Source organism: Ictalurus furcatus, chromosome 12, assembly GCF_023375685.1.
Source record: "Ictalurus furcatus strain D&B chromosome 12, Billie_1.0, whole genome shotgun sequence".
NCBI lineage: Eukaryota > Metazoa > Chordata > Actinopteri > Siluriformes > Ictaluridae > Ictalurus > Ictalurus furcatus.
Genome location: NC_071266.1, coordinates 22,894,638 through 22,918,140, shown reverse-complemented (window position 1 = coordinate 22,918,140; position 23,503 = coordinate 22,894,638). Strand labels below are relative to the sequence as shown.

At 41.2% G+C, this 23,503-nt stretch overlaps 1 protein-coding gene across 1 annotated transcript; it reads right to left on the bottom strand.

The window, feature by feature from the left end:
- Window positions 1–1,890: 1,890 nt before the first annotated feature.
- On the bottom strand, window positions 1,891–19,498 carry sh3bp5lb (SH3-binding domain protein 5-like, b). Its single transcript, XM_053638507.1, has 9 exons — window positions 19,388–19,498; window positions 18,836–19,079; window positions 18,526–18,588; window positions 16,355–16,483; window positions 14,863–15,024; window positions 12,547–12,720; window positions 11,319–11,888; window positions 4,947–5,027; window positions 1,891–3,505 (listed from the first exon to the last, which is right to left on the bottom strand). Exons 2-8 carry the CDS (start codon window positions 19,070–19,072, stop codon window positions 4,959–4,961), a joined length of 1,404 nt encoding a protein of 467 aa, XP_053494482.1. The 5' UTR covers window positions 19,073–19,079; window positions 19,388–19,498; the 3' UTR covers window positions 1,891–3,505; window positions 4,947–4,958.
- Window positions 19,499–23,503: the final 4,005 nt, after the last annotated feature.

Below are 23,503 nucleotides of genomic sequence, written 5' to 3'. Positions count from 1 at the left end.
ATCGGCGGCATCGGACTAGCTGGGGAAACTTACGTATAAAGGTTACAAAAACACTCGCTGTACATGCTCACTGAACACTTATGTTCGCTTACTGTTTATCGGATTCTTTCTCCAGCTCTGACCACGCCCACTGATCACTGTCCTCACCTGTTTACATTTATTCATTTTTGAACAGATGCTTGTGAAAAGTTGAAGGCCTTGCTCAAGTTAATATCCCTAGAAAAGTCCAGGGGGTGGAGTCAGATCGGATCTAACTCTTCCAGTCTGGGCGGAGTCTTAAAAAAAAGAGTCCATGGGGTGGAGACGACACAGTATGTCGTAACATGCTGTAGAGAGTCTCATGGGTTAGGGTTGTACTGTAGGAGCAGTTGGATCAGGTTCAGTCACTGGTTCTGCGAGGACTATCTCTGCTCTGACACCACCGGGATTCGAACTCACAACCTCCAGACTAATCACTGTCACATGTCTCATTTCTCTGTGCGCACGTACTGTATACTGGCTGTATCTGTCCTCGGAAAGTTTTGCATGAGCTTATACCACACACTCGTCGGACGGTAGGGTTGTAAACTTCCCTAGTGTTCCCCTGAGGCACAACGAAATAACGCTTCAGGGTTCTAGATTGAACTTTTTTCTTTTGTAGCCGTCATGTAAGGTAGGCGGAAGTGGGTGCGATTGCAGTAGAGTTTATTGTAGAAACAGGCAGACAAAGCCAAATTGCAAGACAAAGGCATAGTCAAAAAACAGGCAATAATCAGGCGATGAGCAAACCACACAAACGGGGCAAATCCAAAATCCTTAAAACCAGGTACATCTTGGATATGATTAGAGAAAATGCATTAGCTACTTTAACCCCTTGGTAAAAATAAGAAGCAAAGGCATGCAAGTCAGGACTCACCGATGGAGTCTCTGGGTTTAAAGGGGTTAATAATTGGAGATAATCCCTGCACCACTGATGTGGTGGCTTCAGTAGTGCATCCTCTGCACCGTCGCCTATTTAGGTCTCTAATATGCACACAGGATGTACGCTTTATACTGCATCTCTGAGCTGCGTGTCTTCTACAATACAACCATGACAGTAGTTCTTGTTTTTTCTATGGTAACATCTCATTCAGAGGGATGTGACAGGTAGAACGTAAGGCTAATAACGAATGGATTCAAAACTGTGTTGTCATCTAACAACGAAATATGCCGAGGTTTTCTGTAAGGAAACTTGAAATCACCCCACCCATGCTGTTTGTTATTTTCCTATAACTGCATGCCTTGTCATGTTGCATCCCTTGCATAATCCCCTCACAGATATAGAGTCACGCTTGCGAACGTGTGCTGGTATTTTTTCTTTCCGAAAAGGATTTCCATTTGCATATACAGAGGCATACTGTGGCGTAAAACAGTTCGGTTCTGTGATTTCACTCTGGTTAGCATGCACTTGCACTCAATATGCATATATATATATAAATAATACTATAGCAGGTCTATACTATAACTCTTCACTACAGCAGGCAGCTTTTAATGGTCAACAGTCTGTCTCTTTCTGTCATCATGCTGTGCATGTTTACGGCTTGCTTGCATACCGCATCCGCTTCTCAGCTGGTGATGTATAATGAGGCAAAGCATACTTAAATATCACAGACTAGTTAATCCTCAGCCCGGTTGTGTATTGTACTTTGATGCAAGCATGTAACGCCAACCAATTACACAGCTCGGGGGATGCATTCAGATGACTAGTTTAGAAAACATGTATTTAGATAACGATATTTTAAAAATATGCCCCATGCACACTTACAGTCTGGGACAAAGTTTTACACAATGCAATACATTACCATACAATATTATATAATGCATTGCCATACAATGCATTGCAATACAATACATTATGATTACATACAGTTCAATACAATACAATACGATTACAATACACTAGGATACCATATGATAAAGTACGATACAGTTACAACACAATACAATATGACATTACAAAACAACACAATACGTGACGAAACAATACGATAGATTATGATACAGAGCTCCAGTACATTAACCCATCTAATACAATATGATATTATGTAATACAATACGATACAATATACAGTCCCTTCCCGTGCTTCCTTGTGCTGGAAACCAAAGAGATCAAAAGACGAATATGAGACCAGAGTTTAGGATTTCAGCTTTTATTTCCTGGTATTTACATCTAGATGTGTTAAACAACATAAAACAGAACCTTTTGTATCAGACCGGCCAATTTTTAGGCAAGCAAACGTATAGGAACAGACAAATGAAAGTAAATGACAGTTAAAATTTGGTTGCATAACCCTTGCTTTCAATAACTGTGTCAAACCTGCGACTCAGTGACATCAGCAAACTGTTGGGTTCTTCTTTTGTGATGCTTTTCCAGGCTTTTACCGCAGCTTCTTTCAGTTGTTGTGTGTTTCGGGGGGGGGGGTTTCTCCATTCAGGAGGTGAAATGTTGCTCCACTGGGTTAAGTCCTGGTGAGGAAGTCCTTTGTTGAGTTGTCAGGGTGTTTTTTGGATCGTTGTCTTGCTGCGTGATGAAGTTCCTCCTGATTCATTTGGATGCATTTCTCTGTAAATTATCAGACAAAATGTTCCTGTAAACTTCTGAATTCGTTCTGCTGCTCCCATCATGAGTTCCATCATCAATAAAGATTAGTGAGAATGTTCCAGAAGCAGCCATGCAAGCCCAAGCCATGACACTACCTCCACCATGTTTCACACGTGAACTCGTATGTGTTGGATCACGAGCAGATCCTTTCTTTCTCCACACTTTGGTAGAGGTTAATCATGGTTCCAGAACTTTTGTGGCTCATCTCTGTGTTTCATTGTGAATTCCAAGCTGGCTTTCTGATTCTTACTGCTGATGTGTGATTTGCATCTTGCGGTATGGCCTCTATATTTCTGTATTGTGAGCCCTTCACCCCTGCCCTGTGGAGGTTGCTGATGTCACTGACTGTTGTTTTTGGGGTTTTCTTCACAGCTCTCACAATGTTTCCGTCATCAGCCGACCTATTCGGTGTCTGTTCCTCAGTACACCAGTGGTTTCTTTCTTTTTCAAGACATTCCAAATTGTTGCATTGGCTTTACCCAGTGTTACTGCAATGCCTCAGATTGATTTTTCCCTTCTTTTCTCAGCTTCAAAATGGCTCGCTTTCCTCCCATAGACAGCTCTCTGATCTTCATGTTGGTTTATCCTTTTGAACAACAAATGCAGTCTTCACAGGTCAAACGGAAGACTAAGACCAAGAGTAGATGTTTAGAGCTGTTTATCCTTTAAACAATCAATCTAACAGGACACACCTGGGTAACAAGAAACACCAGTCAATCACGTGTTCCAATTCAGTTAACACGTCCACATATACCTACCAGGAAATGAAATCTGACATTCTAAACTCTCTTCTCATACTCACCTTTTGACCTCAAACCCAAATGTCTTCAGTCTACTGCAAAAACAAATGAACTGCCCTTGCCGTTCCGGTAGTTTCAGAGGGGACTGTAATACAACACAACACAACGCAATACGATTACAAGAAGTTCAAACAGTCAGACAAAAAAGTGTCCCACAAAAAGAAAGAACCATGGATGGGACACCAGTCCATTGTAGAGCACCATTCACATACACACATTCACATAGTCATTAACACCTAGGGGCAATTTAGCGTAGCGAATACACCAATTGCCATTTTTGGAGAACCTGAAGGAAGCCTAAGTGGACACGAGGATAACGTGTAACCCAAGTTCAGGATCACATCCTGGACACAAGATGTACTGTCACAGGAAAATAATCAACTCCAGCGTGGTAACAGTAACTTGTTCTGCATCCCCCCCCATCCCCCCCCCACACCCTCTGATTGATTATTTCCCTATAACAGCATCAGGTTTTATTCTTTACTTAACAGTAAATGGACTGTGAATGGAGATGTACACCATACGTATAAACACACCATTTAAAACCGCCTTCTAATGCAATACGAAAACCCAGACTGCTCAGAATTCCAGCAGCATATGCATCATTTGCACTGAACAATTATCCCGTTGGATTCATGTGTTAAAAAGATGACACAATGACACATTTTACCGTGTTAATGTGTTCAAATACGTTCCTGAGGCATTTTATCAAATCATTGGCACTACTGGACTAAAAAGAGAGCAAATACGATCTGTTTGTAGAGCCGCTATTCATTTCCTAAATGTTACGGTGGCATTTCATGTTACATTTGGCCCAAGGGAGGAAAAATTACTACCCTGAATGTCTGACTTTTACACAGTAATTACCTATACAATATACTGATTCATCTCAGCTCTATTTATGAGCCCAGAACAAGCGTTCTTTCCATAATGACGCCCTACAGACAAGACGTGCTGTTTGCTTCTGGTTATAAAAGGCATTTTTAACAGCTGCATCAATATCACAGTGACATCCTTATGGATTTCTGCACTTTCCGCAAACATCATGGGCCTGCGTAGCTCGCAGCCATGATGCCTATAGAACCATGAACACATGGCAGGTGTGGATAATCAATTACTGAATCCCCAACATCACAGTCTTTTGCACATCCTCCCTGCAGGGCGAGAGAGCTAAATAAATAAAGCTGTCTCACTTCCATATTTGGAGCTGCGAATGCGAGTGACGCTCACGTCCGCACCTTCTCAAGCAGCCCATGTGTGCTAAAGATCTGCGGCAGCTTTTCATCAGTGCCGTCTAACACAATTTCCTGATCGTGATCGGTCCAAATGACAGCGCCCGTGTGACCTGAATAATCTCACAAAAGGCCACACGTTAGGCGAAGTAAACAAAACAAAACAAACAAAAAAAAAGGTCAAACCAATGCACTGCTACTACTAACATTTGATCCTTTCTTTGTTAGCGATACTGAGATTAAGGACAGCAAATAAACGCTACAATGAGAGCAGGAATGTCAAACAGTACTCACCTCTGGCTGATTTCAGATAAGCCACTTAAGTGCAATTTTCTGTCTTGCTTCTGTCACCGCTAGGAGTGGTGCTCGTTGACCCTGAAATAATCAAGAGGACAATTCTGGGACTTGAAAGAGCATAACTGCGCTCTTGGTGAGAACGCTGGCTCTCCTTTCTACACTGTTCATCAGACTGGCGCAGGAGTGGAAAATACTCGAGTAACTGTACTTTCTTGCTATACTTGCGTATTCATTTTGCCGTATTTATACTTTACTCGAGTGTTATCGAAACCGAAAACGTGTACTCTTTCTTAATTACATTTCCGAGAAAGCGTTTTAGTCCTTACTTTTTAAAAAAAAAAAAAAATTTAGATCAGGTGTGTCCAATCTAATCCGGAAAGGGCCGGTGTGGATGCAGGTTTTCATTCCGACCAAGCAGAAGCCACACCTGAGTCTATTGAAAGCCAAGATCAGCTGATTAAACAGGTGGAATCAAGTGTAGCTCCTGATTGGTTGGACTGAAAACCTGCACCCACACCGGCCCTCTGCGGATAAGATCGGACACCCCTGATTTAGATCAGCAACGTACTTGTTACAAATCTCAAGATCGGACATCGCTTCTTCTCTCGACCAGAATCGAACGGGTTCTGTTTAGAATCCAATCTAGTTAATCGACGTAGAAAAACACGATCGAGTTTTTGGCCCTAACTCAATATGCTGGAGCGAACGAAGATAAAATGAGGCGTCTCCTTTACCTCGTTAGGAGGCACGAACTCCATGCAATATGAAAAAGCATGGTGTGGTAAATTTGACCAATTTGCTAATGTTAACTGGTTATATTTAACGAAGCTAGCATGTTTTCTTTCCTAATACCAGATTAGACTAGAACTGCTTCCAGTAGCTAATAAAACTTGGCTAGGCAAAATCTAACCATTGCGTATTTATATGATATTTTACTTTAAATCATTAGCAAACAACGTTCTCATTATTCAGTCTGTACAGGATTTCTCACTGGAGTTTTTTTTTTTTACTCCAAAATTTGTGATGCAACTTAAGTTACTACTTGAATTGGTGAAATAGTTTTGCACTTGAATTGTCTTTCGCAGTGATGTTTGACTTTTTAGCTGTACTCGTGTTCCACGCACATGAATCGAAGAGGGCGTTGGGATCGTGTCACGTGAAGCGTCTCGGCCCAAACCTTTGGGAAATGTGCGGTAATTTCGAAGGATCGCAAGCTCCTCCCGAATACTGCGGAATTTGCTTGATTTTGCGTTCATTTCTGCGATCGTAAAAAAAAAAAAAAAAAATCCTGGAAGTCGTGCGTATGACTTCCAGCAGACTTCCAGACACCAAATGATGTTTTCAGGCCAAACTGTGTTGTCGCTTTTCCCATGAAAACATGACATTAAATTCATTTCAGCAGATAAAAACATTAACTTTTAACAGGGTGCTCGAAAAGCCAGTCACACACCTCACTGATCCAGATGTTCGATGAGCGGACCCAGGGATAGTAGCAGCTCAGTGTTTGAGTTCAACTGGAAGGTTCAAATCCCACCATTGTAAATGAGTCAGTGTTGGAGCCACGACCATGATCTTTAACCCTCAATTTCTTCATAAAAGTGACCCTGCACTCCAACATCAATTTCCACACCAAAGTGAGCCTGTCTGGAAGGATCACTCCCACCAGCTTTGATGTGACAATAAATGATAATGACCTCTACAAAGCAATAGGGATGCATCCGAATACAGATACATTAATCAGATTATTCAGAAAGAACAGATAATGTGGTCTAAACAGATACGAATACAGATGGGTTCAGGACCTCATCATCAGGCCAGATATTATACTGTATAATGTATGTGTGAGACACTTACAATAAACAATAATTTAGTCACATGTATGCAGAGATACTAAATGCAATGGATGGATAAATCTAAATCTAAATCTGGATTTTCGGAGCATTGTTACCGTACGCCGTACAGGTTATAAGATTGAACAGAAATGTTGTGGTTTGGTTAAAACTGAACAGCTTTAAGACTAGAAAGTGTGCGTGTGTTAATCTGTGTGGCTGTGGATCAGGTGGTAGAGCAGGTTGTCTGCTAATCCTAGGGTTGGAGGTTCGATTCCCGGCCCATGTTCCTCCACTTGACGAAGCGTCCTTGGGCAAGACACTGAACTCCAAGTCGCTCCTTATGGCCTAGACAACAAAGATTCGACAAGGCTGAGAACTTTTAAGATTTCAGACAGGATGACGGACACGACCGAGGTCTTTATAAGTGAGACGGAGGTTTTTGAACCGAATACAAGATTTCACACAGCTCAGCTCTCACAAGCTTGAAGCTTGAGGAGAGATCAGGACCTGATACCAGTGTGAAGAGAACTGCGATGATATATGTGGCTGGAGATAAAGGCATGGATGAAGGATCTGGGGACAGAATACGAGAGACTAAAGTTCTGAACTGTACTTCTACATTCGGAGCACATAGCATCGTAACAGGTGTATAAGGAACGAAACACATATTCAACCTGACGCAAAGAGCCACTGCTACCATCTCCAAATTGATCCTTCTCCAATAATAGCACGTGTTTTATTCCTGTGAAACCACAGCAACTTGCCAACGGTTACCATTTTTATTGATCGATTACAGAACGACAAATCCGTTTATAGTTACATTTAATGGTGTGGAACATCTGTGGCAAAACAAGTTCCTGCAATTACTTACGTTATAGCAGATATAAACAGAAGTTGTAAAGATGAGACAAAAAAATAAATAAATAAATATTCCCAGAGAAATGGCAAAAACACAAACTCCTCTGTCCTGAAGACTTTTAAAGTATAAAAAGAATGGTACCACGAAATCCAGTATAACGACATATGCGTTCCTATTGGACCGTTTCGGAGCACATATGGTTGGATTTTTTTTTTCGTTTGGAGGACTGTTTCTCAATCCGGTATTTATAATGTTTAAAATAAATAAATAGATGAATAAATAAATAAATAAATAAATAAATAAGACACACAGGTACCAGCACAACACACACTAATACATCAACGTCAGCGCTGCACTGAAAATAGTCCACTACTGAAATAATAGCTAGTCAGTGGTGATCCCATTGTTGTGCCTGTCCCATTGCTACAGTCAGTATGTTTACCGGATGAGATCCTAAAATAACCGAAGCAGTTATTCTAACAGAACATTTCTCCATCTGTAAACTTCATAAACTTTCCAACCCACTTCCAGTGACTCACATTCCACTGGTTCTGATTAATCCCTTCCAATACGGCTTGGTCTGTCGAGCCAGACGTCACATGTCTGCCGTTTCCTGTATCGCTGCTCTCCATCTCTATTTGCAACCTCTCAGATCATCTCGCACCTCCTCACACGTTCTCCCTCTCTTGCACTAGAAATAAAGCTTTTGGCTGGCCTGTTTCAAGGTCATTAAAAAGAAAAAAAAAAAAAAAGAATAAAAATGGAAGAATAATAATAATAATAAAAAAAAGGCATGTATTTTTTTTTTCCGATGAGTATTAGATCAAAATCTAACACAAATACAAAGAGGATAAACTCTTTCGCTTCGACACCAACTCGTTTTTTCGTTTCTTCCCCAGGCGTCCCGACATTAGATTCTCCGCTCAGGCGGAAAATCCTTAGTGTGCAATTTCCCCATAATGAACACCTGAACGAGAAATTTCGACATAATGAAAGGAAGATTGAGACTCATAACTCGACAAAGGCTCTTCTCTTGAAGCGCCATTGTTTCCCCCTGTGACAAACTCCCACACCTAATTTCCCCTTCACTCTCTCCGAGAGCAGCGCGTCAAAAAATGATAGTTCGCTGTCTTTCCTAGCCGCTCCATGGCCAGCTATGGTTTCCCGTTCCGTTTCACCCTCAGATTAATCCCGCCTCCTCTCCATAACTCTAACCCTCCTCTTCCTCATCAGTCCGTGGCTACGTTCTAAGTGCACTCCTTCCTGTCGAATAATTGAAGCCTGGACACGGAAGATAATCTCTTTTCTTTTACTCCTTCCCGTAACTATGGGTTTCGCACCTCCGTAGTGCATGATCGGATAAATCAGACAGCAGGAACATCCCAGCACACGCCCTCGTACATCCAAACCAGACATTAAAAGCACCATGGAAAGCATCCAACACGCCCATTTTTTATTCAGATTTGTAGGCCATGCCATGGTAGACCGGGTAGTGGAGCGTGTCGCGGTGGAATCCAATTAAAAGGCTAAAAAAGACCAAAATGATTCACTGTTACATTGTATCCGAGATGCACTAATGGATTTAGGCGATTCTCCGTTGGACAGAACATCAAGAAATTGCCTGGGAAAGTTCTTGTTTTGAAACAGATTTACAGATATTTGTGGATATGATGACTTCTGGATAGTCTGCACTTTTGAGGACCAAAGAGATCAGACTTGTTTTCTAGTGGTTTGACTCACAGGTCAAAGTTCTCCTCCAAAACGTTGGTGCAAAGCGAAATGAAGCACTTCCGAAACCAAACGTGTCTCCCGCGTCTCGTCTCGTCTCGTCTCGTCACGTCCCTTCAGGGAATTGGTTTTCCCACCTGGTGAGTTTTATTCGGAACCGTTACGACTAAACCGTACGTCCTGCCACCTAATTCTTTATATTACAGGTCAGATGAGGTTATTTCACGAAACTCGAAAAAACGTTCAGACCAAAAAAAAAAAAAAACCACGAGTACAGAAGTAGATGTTAAATTCAAGTTTTAATATTCCTCAGCAGTTCAATAAATTAACATTTACAGAATGAATACGTTTTGAACAGGTGATAAGTAGCAGAATTCCTCTTTAATTAGCAGGCTTTTCATTTCAGATACAGGGAGCTTGTGAGAAATGACGAGCCGTACCTGATCGGGTCGTTCCCCAGTGTGTGAACTACAACAGGGTAAGTTAGGAAAAGCGAGAGGAGAAAGGGATTCACACCGGGATTCGGAGGGATGCAAAGAAGAACGTTTCGATGAACACATACGGACGAGCGATACAGTACTGACCTTTCCTTTCAATCCTAATACAGACGTCATGAACGAGTACTTATTTTCACGTCGGTTCTTTCCGGCGATCCAGTTATCCCCCCCCCCCCCCCCCCCCCCCAAAAAAAAAACATACTTGTAAACATGTATTTATTACACTTATTTATTTATTTATTTAAATCTAGCACTAATGTGGCACCGAATACGTAACACGCGAGTAAATAAAAATAAATAAGCCAAGACTAATATGCTCAGTAAGATATGCCACGATATTCTAGAAATACAAAGGCGGTACTTCAGGACAGCATACTGACATATTCGAATGAAACACTCATTCGGTAAGAACCAGCCTAGACGTGGAAGAAAGGCACTCCAGAACAGCTCCCTTTCTTCCAAAATGCTCACGAATCCACTTTCGAAATGTGGCTTAAACAGCGACGTACCATTTCACAGTCAAACCAGAGCGCATCATTCCATTTTCATGGGTTTCAGCTTCCTTTCTTTTTCTTTTTTTAAAGCTCAAACTGATTCCAGTGACTGCATGGATATTACAGCATATGCTTGACACCAAAGCTGCATAACTCAAAGCGATAAATCACTGAACTCTCTCTCTCTCTCTCTCTCTCTCTCTCTCGCTCACACAGCAAACAACCTGATACTATTTTTAGCCCCTGATCCATCATGTGTGCTGGGATCTATTTACAATCTGTGTTAGACTGTAGTTACACCCTGTCTTTCTTTTATCGCCCTGTCTCTCTCTCTCTCTTTCTCTTTCCTTCTCGTTATAACTGTAAAGAGAGTGAGGATCAGCGCATGAGAACTACAAACCCCAGAGGACACGCTGAGTCGCCCCCCCCCATCTGTTTCTTCCCTTATTGTTATTCATTAATATGGAGAAGAAAAAAAACAAAAAAACGTAACATTATGCTCTGCTCTATATGCAGCGTTACAGAAACGACGCCATGCCAAGTAGTCATTACATCTTTCCCTTTTTATATTATCCAGGGGGGGTTTTCTTCTTCCCTGTCTTCATTATCGGCTAAAAATGACTTCTACCTCTCAGCCACTGCTGCCGAGCGGGCGTCTCGGAGTTGATAGAGCGTTTCGATGCCTTCCGTCGCAGCCTTTCGCGCTTTCCTCTCACTCACGCTGCGTTCTGTCTATTACTTCTCTGTCTGCGAGTGAAGCCGTTTTAGGAGACGGTGAGAAGCGTAACACTGCCTCCGAGAGCGTAGAGAGAATAGCATGAAAGGCTGAAGCAATGGCACGGACCTCGAGGTTTAAGGTGCGTTTTATATATATATATATATATATATATATATATATATATATATATATATATATATATATATATATATATAAAAATCGGTACTTCTTACAAACTCACACTTCTGTGGTGTTGCTTCACGAAGTTTTCTCGGTCCCTCTGAGGTCGTTCGGTCCCTGAGGCCCCTGTTTCGTTCTCTTTTCCCTGCTTAAACACACTCGCGCCCTCTTTCTCCCGCTCCCCCTCCCTCTCCTCTCCGATCACACTACTGACGTCGCTCAAGTCGCCCAGGTGCTCCACCGAGTCGCACTTCTCCAGGTCCGAGGCGATGGTCTGCAGGCTGATGACGGACAGCGAGTCTGACCCTGCCCTCTCAGCCTTTTGGCCCCACCCTTCCTCCCTGTGCTTCTCCACCCACTGCCTTGTTTTCTCCTGATCTGCCCAATCGTTATCCATCAGACTCACCCCTACTCCCCCATAAGCCCCTGCCTGTATGATGCCCTCGGCCTCCGCCCCTACCGGAGAGCTCCGCCCACCGCGGGCTCGGTTTCGTTGCCTGGCTTCTCGAGCACGCCCCCTCTGGGCGTGGATCTGCTCGCTGATCTGTTCGAGGTTGCGGAGCGCGACGGAGTAGCGCGTCTTCACCTTCGCCACCCGCTCCTCCAGCAGGACCACCTTGGCCTTGTGCTCCTGTAACGGATTTGGAGCTAAAATTAGGAATCAGCACTTTATAAACCTTGACTTGATTCACACAGAAAACCTATAAACATACATACTTATACACACGTACAAGCATACCGAAAACCAAAACATACACAGCCCTCCAGAATTACTGGTACACGTGAAAAGGAGCAAAAATGATTGCATGAATTAAATATTAAACATGATTATTAAACCATTCTCAATAGAACTTTAAAAAAGGCGGGGGGTTTTTTTTTGTCCTCAAACTGACACCTGTAAATAATACATGCAAACAAATGCTGATTCTTGAAAGAAAAAAACCCCCCCACTTATTTTTAATTTGTTCCCAGTCTCCCTCAGGAACTCGGTTGTATTCTGTTAACTCTATGGAGTTGCCTTTATGTCTTTATGTCCTGTCATTATCTTTACAGCTGAAGCTTTTTTTCTGCTCCACTTCAGTATACACTTTATAGACAACTCTCTCATCTCATACCAAAGAGCTTCAAAAGAGTCTCTGCAAACAGTTTGCATATTTTAAGGTTATTGTGAGGACCCTGGAAGGGACTATAAATCAATATGTCTATCAAAGCAGCATGAGCTCTATTTGTGCGGCGAGGAAGGGGGGGGAGAAAAAAAAATTCTCATTATAAGAGTGTGAGCTATCTACCTCCAGGATGTGGTTAAACTGGGCCTTGAGTTCAAAGTATGGTTTAGACTTGATGATGACCCTCTTGAGAGCTTTCTGTAGAGTCTGTACTCGCGCCTCGGCCTCCTGACACAGCTGCGTGACCCGCTGGTGTTCCCGTTCGCTCCGCAGACGCTCCTCCTCGGCCTCGTTCACCTGCCAACGGCCACATCACACACGTCAGCGGTCACGGTCGCTCGGAGCTGAACGCTGCTCGGCTCATGAGCTTTTTACAACCGTATACCGTCACCGCGTTATCATTTTCACTCTACTGTTAGAACACGCATTTAATGTTGTCCTCTTTACTGCCTCCACCCTGAGGGTGCTTACCCTGAAGCGTTTTATTCCTCTTATACCGCAGCACTTTCCGACAGTAATACGTTTTACGTCATTATATTGAGAAACTGCATAGCGGTTTAAAGAAAGCGGCACCCAATTCGGCAATGATTATACACTACCGGTCAAATGTTTACACACGCTCATTCTTTATTTTTATTTATTTTTCCACATTTTAGAATAATAATAATAATAAAGCCATCAAAACTCTGGAGTAACACAAATGTATCTATGGGAATTATGTCGTGATTAAAAATCCAAAATAAATCCAAATAATTTAGTATTTTATCATCTTCAAAGTCGACGCCATTTTCGCCTAGAATATTCCAGAAATGTATTCTCGGCGTTTTCTCGACCGATTTCTTGAGGAATTTCCCTGAGATGACTTTTAAACAGTATTAAAGGAGTTCACACCGATGCCGGACTCTCATCCGCTGCTTTTCGGAAATATTTCCCTCCGAGTCGTCCGTTTAAAAAAAAGATTTATTTGTAAATATTGTTATATGTTAGTTTTCTAATGAAAGAAATGAATACGTCCGCACGATGATATTTTTGTCTACGACACCGATTTCACACGTTTAATCACACACCTTCACATCAAAAGGTTTTTAACATCATGAGAAACGTTTCAGTCGAGTGTCCACAAACTTTTGACCGGTATTGTAAGATTTTCTTTGTTAAATAGCATTTAATAGTTTTTTTTTTTTTAAATCAGTCCCTCCAGGATTCCGCTATGTTGCGAACGCAGAATCAAGCGAACTTCGCAATACTCAGAGGAGCTTGCAATTTTTCAAAAAATTACCGCAGATTTTGGAAACGTCATGTGACGTCATCACAACGCGCATTCAGATAAAGCCCTCTTCGACTCAAGTGCGTCGATAAGAGGTCTCATTTACCAACAAACATCACTGCGCAAGAGTGCGCTGAACGATCTCGCCAATTCGAGTAATTTTCTGCAAAAAAAAAAAAAAAAAAAAAAAAAATCACCAAAATCTCTACGAGTTGCATCGCAAATTTTTAAAAATCCGCAACAAGAATCTAGCATTTTTTTTGCCCATGACAATAAAAAAAAAAAACCTTGCTTAACCTGTTTATTATCGTGGTTTAAATTTCATGCCGCGTCGTAACTTGCTGCTATCAAATGTATTAATATTTGCCTAACTGTCTGAGCTGCTGTTATAGAAAATTCCTCAACCCTTTCTGACCAATCAGCTTTGAGAATTCGACGGCAATAGGGTATAAAGGGTTGTGGTTATCATACAAAAAATAGGGCACTGTTGATCAGTGAACAAATCCTCAGAGAACATGTCCTACAATGTAAGCTACAAAAATGCTGCTTTTACACGTTAGTACTGCTAAAGCACAAGCAGACTTGTGTGGAATCCAAATAAAGACATTTAACCTTGATCAGTAAGTGCAGGTACGCATTAATCACCATCATTGATTGGTCCCTGAGAGCAAGTGTTTAAGCAGCAAGGGGGTTGACAGAATCCATGGGAACGCGTTAATGAGGTAAGAACACTTAGCTGTGAAGGACTGTGTTTATTCCCTGCCCTCTCTGTCAAACTGCTTTATATGTGTCTGTCTGTGTGTGTGTGTGTTAAGTAATTATGCTTTCCTAAGGTTTAATATTTCATCACTTCTTAATGACTCACTTTCATCTAACCAGGTATGAGCCGTGCATAAGGAAAAAGCCCGAATTGTCGTGTTGGATTATGGCATTTTAAACTTTCGTAAAAGCTTAAAAAGGCTACTTCACTGTTCTGGCTTCTGTCAAGACAGATCAAAGCCTCTTTAAAATGCATTACCCATGTATAACCTTGACATTTCGGAAGGTATTTTACCTAGTCAGAAGGGTTTAAATAAGACTGTACGTGCTTAATGCAGCGCAGTTCTTGTTATAGTTAAGCGTTCATTGCTTTCTTTTATTACTTACCCTATTGCTTTTATTGCCTATTGTACCTTGGATGTTGCGTGATTGAGCATCTCCTGCCAGGTCGGATCCAGCGTGTTCCTGTCAGCCAGGAGACCCTGCTCAGCCACGTACACCATTTCCCTCGCGGCCGTGTGCATGGAGACGGCCCGCTCGTAGCGCAGTGCTGCCTTCTGCGTCTCCTGTTGGGCCTGTTGGTAAAAAGCGACCCGTCAATCACGCATCATCCGCATGGCCATCCGTTAATCGTTAACTTCAACCTTTCACTGAGAATTGTACCTGGCATGATGAATCCTGCTAGGCGTGAATCCTATACCCATATACACCCATGCACATGATTCTATGCTATGCAAGGATGTAAGCCAAAAACGTTTAGATTAAAACGTTAAAAAAAAAAAGAAAAAAAAAAGCGCTGACTCGTCAGAAGAAGGAAGAAGAAATTGCTGTGCTGGAGTGAAAAGCCTCTAAACAATCAATAAATGGAGGGAACTTGTAACAGCAGGCCATATTTCAGATGGCTAACTTAGTGAAAAAATGTCACTGCCACCGAGCATGATGTCTAACTCAGTTTTGGACAAAACGTTCCTAAATGGAGATCGATTCAGAGTTATGGGTTGAAAGAAAAAAAAAACCCAAGCGAAAGCACACAGAAATCCTCCACGGATGCACAGGATTGCTCCCAGTTTAAGGTCACGACAAAGAGATTGATGGCAGCTCCTGTTAGAGCATGGGCATAATTTTTTGTCACGATAAGCTTCAGTTGTCCCGGGCGGGAGCAGGCCCTAAACCGTTCTGTGCCCTGAATACCAATTCTGAGTAGATTATACATCAGCGGTAGCCAATATTGCGTTTAAAGATCCTCACTCCTACAGAATTTACTTCCAAATCAAATCTCAGTCGCGGTCTTCGGGGGGGGGAGGGATTATCTGAACAGCAGAGGCAGGTGCATGAGATTAGAAGAGGAAACGAAATGTTTCGGGTTGTTAGATGCTCTGTTGATGGTCTGTTGGATGCTCCTGTGATGGAGAATTAGCATAGAGTAAAAACACTACATCTTAATAAACTCTTATTAGGCCTCAGGAATCGTCGGTTTATATCCTGGATAGAGCGCACTCGGCAAGAGGCTAACCGGGTCGAACTTCAATCCAATTCTGTTTCAATCAAACAAACCAATTCTGTTTCAATTGTTTTCAATTACACCCCGTGGCCTCGGCTGAGTGTTTTCCACCAGCCCAATTTCATGTCCGTGATTGGACGCTAACAATGCTAATGAAACGGGATCTGAAAATCATATCTTGCGTTCGCCAAGGGGTTAATCGGATTAAGGAACGCATGGATCGTCTCGCCCTGTAATGATCGTCAAGCCGAGGGATATTTTCTGGATCACTTTCTCCACGCTCGTTCAGTGGAAAACATTATTATCATTCCCGAGCAGTGCGGCGACGAATAATCGGAACGGGGATTTCTGCATCGAGGAGGAAATGGTACGTGCTTTGGGAAAGACAAGACGCTTGCACGCACCTCTTTCGCTAGTCTACGGGCTTCGTAGTACGGCCGGGCTTTTTCTATGCACGCACCGAGCTGGGAGCCCTGAGCGTTAAGTTTGCGTGCCGACTCGGTCAGGATTTTCCTGTAGCTCGACCGGGCCTCCTTAAAACAAGAGATTAGAAGATGAATTAATAGGACTGGCATGTAAAAAAAAAAAACCCAAATAAATAAATACATCTACAATTCAATTCTTAGCTTTGCTTGATTAGCATGAAACATCACAATGCAATCACAATGATCGGGTATAAGCGTCATGCTCTCTTCACTACACTCTTCTTCCAGGGTTCCTTTGTATAGCTTCTTTAATTGGGTTGGAAACATGGAATCCTTTCTGATAGGGAAATACTCTGGTACAAGGTGCTATAAAGAACAACTGAGGAACAACAAAAGTACCCTTAAGGGTTTTAGATTTATTTAAAAGTACTCATTTTATTTCAGCACTATTACATGCAATATACACAATCCAAACAATATAGATGGAAACAGGATATTGTTTTCTGGGGGATCCGCCTTCGTGGCATTTTTCTTTCCTCCCTCCTGTATTTACCACATATGTTCACTTGTATTTTATACACTCACCGGACACTTTATAAGGAAAATCTGTACACCTGCTCAATCAGCCAATCACGTGGCAGCAGCACAGTGCAGAACATCAAGCAGATACCGGGTCAAGAGCTTCAGTTAATCTTCACGTCAAACATCAGAATGGTTCAGTGGCTTTAATCATGGCGTGGCTGTTGGTGCCAGTTTGAGTACACTCCCGGTCAAAAGTTTGTGGACACTCGACTGAAATGTTTCTCGTTGATCTTAGAAATCTGTTTGAAAAATGTCTGAAATCGGTGTTGTAGGCAAAAATATAAATGGATCCAACATATTCGTTTCTTTCATTAGAAAACTAACATTTTATTTACAAAAAAAATCTTTATTTAAACGGACGACTCGGAGGGAAATATTCCGAAAAGCAGCCGATAAGAGTCCGGCGTCGGTGTGAACTCCTTTAATACTGTTTAAAAAATCATCTCAGGGAAATTCCTCAAGAAATCGCTCGAGAAAACGCCAATAATACATTTCTGGAATATTCTAGGCAAAAAAGGGCGTCGACTTTGAAGATGATAAAATAAAAATAAATCAAAATAATTTAGTATCACTACATAATTCCCATAGTTCAATTTGTGTTATTCCAGAGTTTTGATGACTTTATTATTATTATTATTATTATTATTATTATTATAAAATGTGGTGGAAAAAAATAAATATAAAGAATGAGTGTGTCTAAACATTTGACCGGTAGTAGTGTATTTCAGAAACTGATGATCTCTGATTTTCACACAAATCAGTCTCGAGAGTTTACACAGAACAAAAAAATACAATAATAATAATAATAATAATAATAATAATAATAATAATAATTCCAGGGAGCAGCAGTTCTGTGCCGGAGATGCTTTGTTGATGAGAGGGGTCAGAGGAAAATACTCAGACAGGTCCGAGCTCACAGGAAGAATATACTTAGTAACTCGAATAATCACTCTTTATAACCATGTTGAGCAGAAAAGCATGTCAGAATGCACAACACCTCGAACCTTTAGGTGTTTAAGTGTATAGGCTCCAAAAGCAGAAGACCACACTGGGCTCCACTCCTGTTCTCTAGTCAAGAACGGGAACCTGAAGCTACGGTGGGCACAAATTGGATTGATGAAGGCTGGAAAAAATATTCGACTGGGCTTTTTTTTCTCTCAGCAGATTTAGTTTCTGAAATTCTCTAACCACCTTACCTGGTATCAACAATCATGCTATGGTCAAAGTCAAAGAGATCACATCTTTTCCTTCTGATGTTTGATGTGAACATTACCTGACCTGTATCTACACAATATTATGCATTGCACTGCTGCCACATGAATGAGCAGGAGGACAAGCGTTCCTACTAAAGTGGATTGAAGAACAGAAGAGCTAAATAAGGACGAGGCTAGTGCCAGCGCCAGCGCCCTCGTCACCGTCCCTGGTATTACACATACATAGTTCGGAGAGATACTGAATTTCCCCATGATAAGAATCTTGGCATTTACATATCTGTTTACTCATAAAATCTACCCCTCATGAATGACCGTCATGGCCTGTTTAGATCCGACCCCCAAAGTGTAACTCACATCCAGTTGAAGCTCCAGTCTGTTTATTTCCTCGCTCGCCTGGTTGAGATGCTCCAGTTCCTCCTATTATGGGACGGTGCAGAACCATTATAAAGCAGTAAAAGTTCAAACGAAATAAAAACGCAACAGACTGGTGTAATACAGAAACAGCCCCCTGAGAGCACAGGGTTGGTGGGGTTGTTCTTTTCTCCTTGCAGTCAAATTGTTTTATCATTCAAAGCAATGCATTGGCTAAACAAAGTCATTATTTGTTTTAAAAAATAATAATAATAATAAAAAGAGGTTTGATTTTAGTCATTAAAACGTCTACCTGTATTCTGGGGTCCAGTTCTTCGTCTTTGTACTGATCCTCATCCTCCTCATCGTCCCGCACTGTGATCCCACCGGTCTCGACACACCCAGCCTCGGATGCTGGGCCATTACTGCTGACCACAGCGCTGTGTTTCCGCTCCTCCTCTGCCTCTACACCGGGAGTCTCTCCTCTCCAGTCCCCGGCCTCGGACTCACCAGAACCGGGGGGATTCTCACGCAACCTCCCCGGCTCCATAAGCGGCCTACAAGACCAGACGGCCCAGTTATAACAATTACACTCGAAATGTATACGAAGTGGGAAATACAATGCAAATGATAGAATTTTAGGTAGATATTTGGTGGTTGTGCTTTTTAAAGAGTGCAATTCTTGGTTAATTTGCAAGGGAAATGTTAGCATGCTAGCTAGCTGGTTGCTATTGACAGCAGAAATTCCAGACCAGACGGTTAGCCAAGTGCAGTTACAATATGTTCATGTTTTCATATATAAAAAACGCAAGCAATTCAAAGACTAATGAATTAATAATAATAATAATTATGAAATGTTTACTACCTTTATTTGAGTATGTTAAGACTCCTCTCATCCCCTGCTTTCCCTGCCCGTAGTAACAGTGTGTGTCAGGGATTTTCGCCCCCTCATCTTGGAAGCTCCACTGGCACAACCCTCTACTTTCCAAATGGCACATTCTCACTCATGCACATATTAACATGTCTAATCAAACTCCTGACCATTCTGGAGTCTTTAATAACCCAGGGCATTCATTATATTACAGTGTATCTATTTATTGTAGAGACTCTTTTATCCCAATTAACCGGTCTCCAAATTAAGCAACGTTCCCACAACGTTCTAGCAACGTTTGTTTTTGGTTCTCGAAACGTTCTGACAACACAGCTTTTTTTAAAATCCTGTTTGGTGTTCCATGTACGTTTTCTTTACAGAAATGCACAGCTTCCTATGCACGTTATGATTCCGGGAACATTCCCTTAACGTCCCCATAACATTTAAATAATCTTGTTGTGACCCACCATGGTTTGGAGACATCCCTCTAATATTTCTGGTAACATTTCTGGTAATCGAGCGTGGTTAGCACGTTCGCCTCACACCTCCAGTTTTGGGGGGTCGATTCCTGCTGCTGCCCTATGTGTGTGCGGAGTTTGCACGTTCTTCCCGTGTTGCAGGGGTTTCCTCCGGGTACTCTCGGTTTCCTCCCCCGGTCCAAAGACATGCATGGTAGGTTGATTGGCATGTCCAAAGTGTCCATAGTGTATGAATGGGTGTGTGAATGTGTATGTGATTGTGTCCTGCGATGGATTGGCACTCTGTCCAGGGTGTACCCCACTGCTCCGATGCTCCCTGGGATAGGCTCCAGGTTCCTCGTGACCCTGAAAGATAAGCGTTGTAGAAGATGGATGGAGGGATGGATTTCTGGTAATCTTTAAATTATATGAACCATTTGGAAACCTTGCAGTAACCTTGCAAGAATGTTTCTAGTAATCTTTAAATTATTTTTCCCTCTCAAGAACCTTGCACTAACCTGGGATGATTCAGAGAATGTTCCCCTAATGTTAACGGGACATTGTCTGAATTAATAACTTATTAAATGGTTACTAACTTTCTATGCTACAAAGTTTTTTTTATGAACTATATGGGGCTATCTAGTTTGCAATGATTTGGAGAATGTTCCTCTAATGTTCTGGTAACCTTTAAATTATCTACCTCATAGAATTTGTTTTGACTTTAATGGTTATAATGGGAATTGTATTGGTTTTAATGGAAATTTTAATGGTTCCTGTGGGTCTCTACTGGTTATTTGTTGCCTCCTATTTGTGGCATGGTATGTCTAGTGGATACCATTAAGGACCAATAATGGCAATGGTAATGGTTTTAAAGGTTAGCTGATGGTTTGTAATAGTTTTTGTAGTGGAAACCATTAGAATTTCTGTAATGGTTTCTATTGTTTTTTTTTTTTCTTCAGCAGGGCTGAACCTCTTAGCAACCTTGCAATCCGGGATTATTCAGAGAGCGTTCCCTTAACATTAGCGGAGCATTCTCTGAATTAATAACTTAAGAAATAATTACTAAGTTTCTATGCTAGTAACTTTCTTATTATATGGCTCTATCTAGAACACTGCTAACTGTGCTATACTAATGATCACAATAAAGAAATTAAATCTCAATAAAATATTAATTTAATGTACACTAATATAATAACATATATTCCAAATTGCTATTAAACCACCATCATCAAAAACAGCTCAATAAGATATAAATACATAGTTCTCAATCGACCAAGATTGTTGAACCAAAAAAAAACAACAAAAAAACCCATTCCTTTAAATGTTTTATCTAAATGGTCGGTCTGTACCCAGAAAATTAATTTTATAATGAATAAATAATTTAAAATTAATATGAAATAATTTGATAAATAACTTTTATAATGTTTATAAAAAACAGAAACAACAAATTAACAAAAAACTAAATATTTTGGTAAACTTTGAGAACTTCCTGTAAGAGAACATTATGGTAACATTCCTAGAATGTTAGTTTGTAGTTAAAAAAATAATATCTATTTGACAAACCTCCTGTTATGAGACCATGAAGGAAAGGTTACAGGAATGTTCCTGGAACGTTAGTTTGAAGTAACAAAAATTATACCAAATGTTTTTTGTCAGTTGTCATATAAAGGTGGTAGAACGGGTTGTCCACTAATCATAGGGTTGGAGGTTTGATTCCTGGCCCACATTCTTCCTTGGGCAAGAGACTGAACCCCAAGTGTTTTGCATAGCAGCCCTGGCAACCCATGGCAACCCAACCCTTGCATGGCAGCCCTGCAGCTATTGGTGTGTGTGAGTGTGTGAAAGAAAGCGCTTTGTCTGCTAAAGTTAAAAAAAAATCGCTATATAAGTGCAGACCAGACCATTCATCTATAAAAAATTCCCAGAATGTTTCAGCAACAGTGCCAACTTTGTTCCCAGAATGTTAAGAAATCATACCTTTGGGAACCAAATGTTAACGTTAAGAAAATGTTCCGTGTTTGCTTGGTAAGCAATTAACAACTTTGCTCGAGAACCCAAAATAGGTTCACTACTGTCCTGGGGTGAAGTGATAACCTTCCAGGCACTAGCACACAAAATGTTAACTAGCAATGTTTGTATAAATGGGCTAGCAGGGCTAAGCCCTCCATCTCCATCCAGCCATTTTCTGTACTGCTTATCCTACACAGGCTCGTGGGGAACCATATCCCAGGGGAGCCGACCCATCGCAGGGTACAGTGCACATGCACACACACCCACACACTATGGACAATTTGGAAATGATACACATGTCTTTGGACATGGGGAGGAAACCCCAAAAGTACAAGGAGAACATGCAATATTTGTACACACAGGGCAGAAGCAGGATTCAAACCCCCAAGCATGGAGCTGTGAGGCAAGCATGCGAACCACTAAGCCACCATGCCCCAGCCCACTATCTCTTTTAACTAAAACAAATATGGGTCCATTTTCAGCATCCAGGTCATTATTTATTTTTGTGTCACCAAGAACAACAGCAGTATCAACAGTCATAACTTAAACTATACAGAATGGTATGGAGGAGAAGCTGGGGCTGATTTCCTTTTAGTCGGCACATGGTGTCCAAAAAGTCAGAAACCAATGAGAGTGAATTATTTATGTACATATTGTTTACAACATATGCCTTACAGTACACACCCCTGTTAAAATGGCAAGTTTTTGTGATGTAAAAAAAAAAAAAAGGCAACCAAGATAAATTATGTCAGAACCTTTTCTACCTTTATTGTGAAATTTTAACATATTAATTAAAGTGAAAAACAATAAGAATCGTTTTAGGGGGAAAGGATAATTTATTTATTTATTTTAAGTACAATAACCTGGTTGCACAATTGTGCACACCCTTAAACTAATACTTATTTGAAGCACCTTTAGATTTTATCACAGCATTCAGTCAGTTTGGCACGTCTTGACTTAGCAATATTTTGCCATTCGTCCTTGCAAAAGCATTCTAACTGTCAGATTGGCTGGCCATCTCCTGTACACAGCCCTCTTCAGGTCACCTCACAGATATTTGACTGAAATTAGGTCTGGACTCTGTCTGGGCCATTCCAAAACCTTGAACTTGTTTTGGTGAATCCGTTCCTTTGTTGATTTGGAGGTTTGGTTTGGGTCGTTGTCATGCTGAAATATATAATTCCAAAAATTTAGCTCAAGTACAAGTAAAACTACTTATAAAAAGAATTACTCAAGTAACAGTGAAAGTAATCATGTTAATAATTACTTGAGTAAGAGTAATAAGGTATCCAGTGAGAAGACTACTCAAGTAGCAAGTCACTATCCTGAATACTAAATCCTGAATCTCAGACTACATGGAGAACTGTAAGTAAGTCACACCTCTCCTTGAAAGTCTGTCTGTTCAAGATGAAGCGGCATATCCCAGTCCTGTGATGGGCACAATAACACAAAACCTGTCATTTTCAAAATAAAATCTCATACACACACACACACACACACCCCAACAGTTGACTGTCTTAACATGTTAAGAACGCAAACTTGTCAGCATCTGCATTTAAACAAAACAACAGAGAACAAAAGAACAGATTATGGAACAGAACAGAAGAGAAAGTGTGTAGAGAGAGAGAGAGAGAGAGAGAGA

Coding starts and splice junctions, on each gene's coding strand:
- sh3bp5lb (XM_053638507.1), bottom strand. CDS start 19,072: ATGGAGCCGGGGAGGTTGCGTGAGAATCCCCCCGGTTCTGGTGAGTCC. Junction 12,721..14,862: donor TCAATCACGCAACATCCAAG/GTACAATAGGCA, acceptor GGCCGTTGGCAG/GTGAACGAGGCCGAGGAGGA. Junction 11,889..12,546: donor AGTTTAACCACATCCTGGAG/GTAGATAGCTCA, acceptor AATCCGTTACAG/GAGCACAAGGCCAAGGTGGT.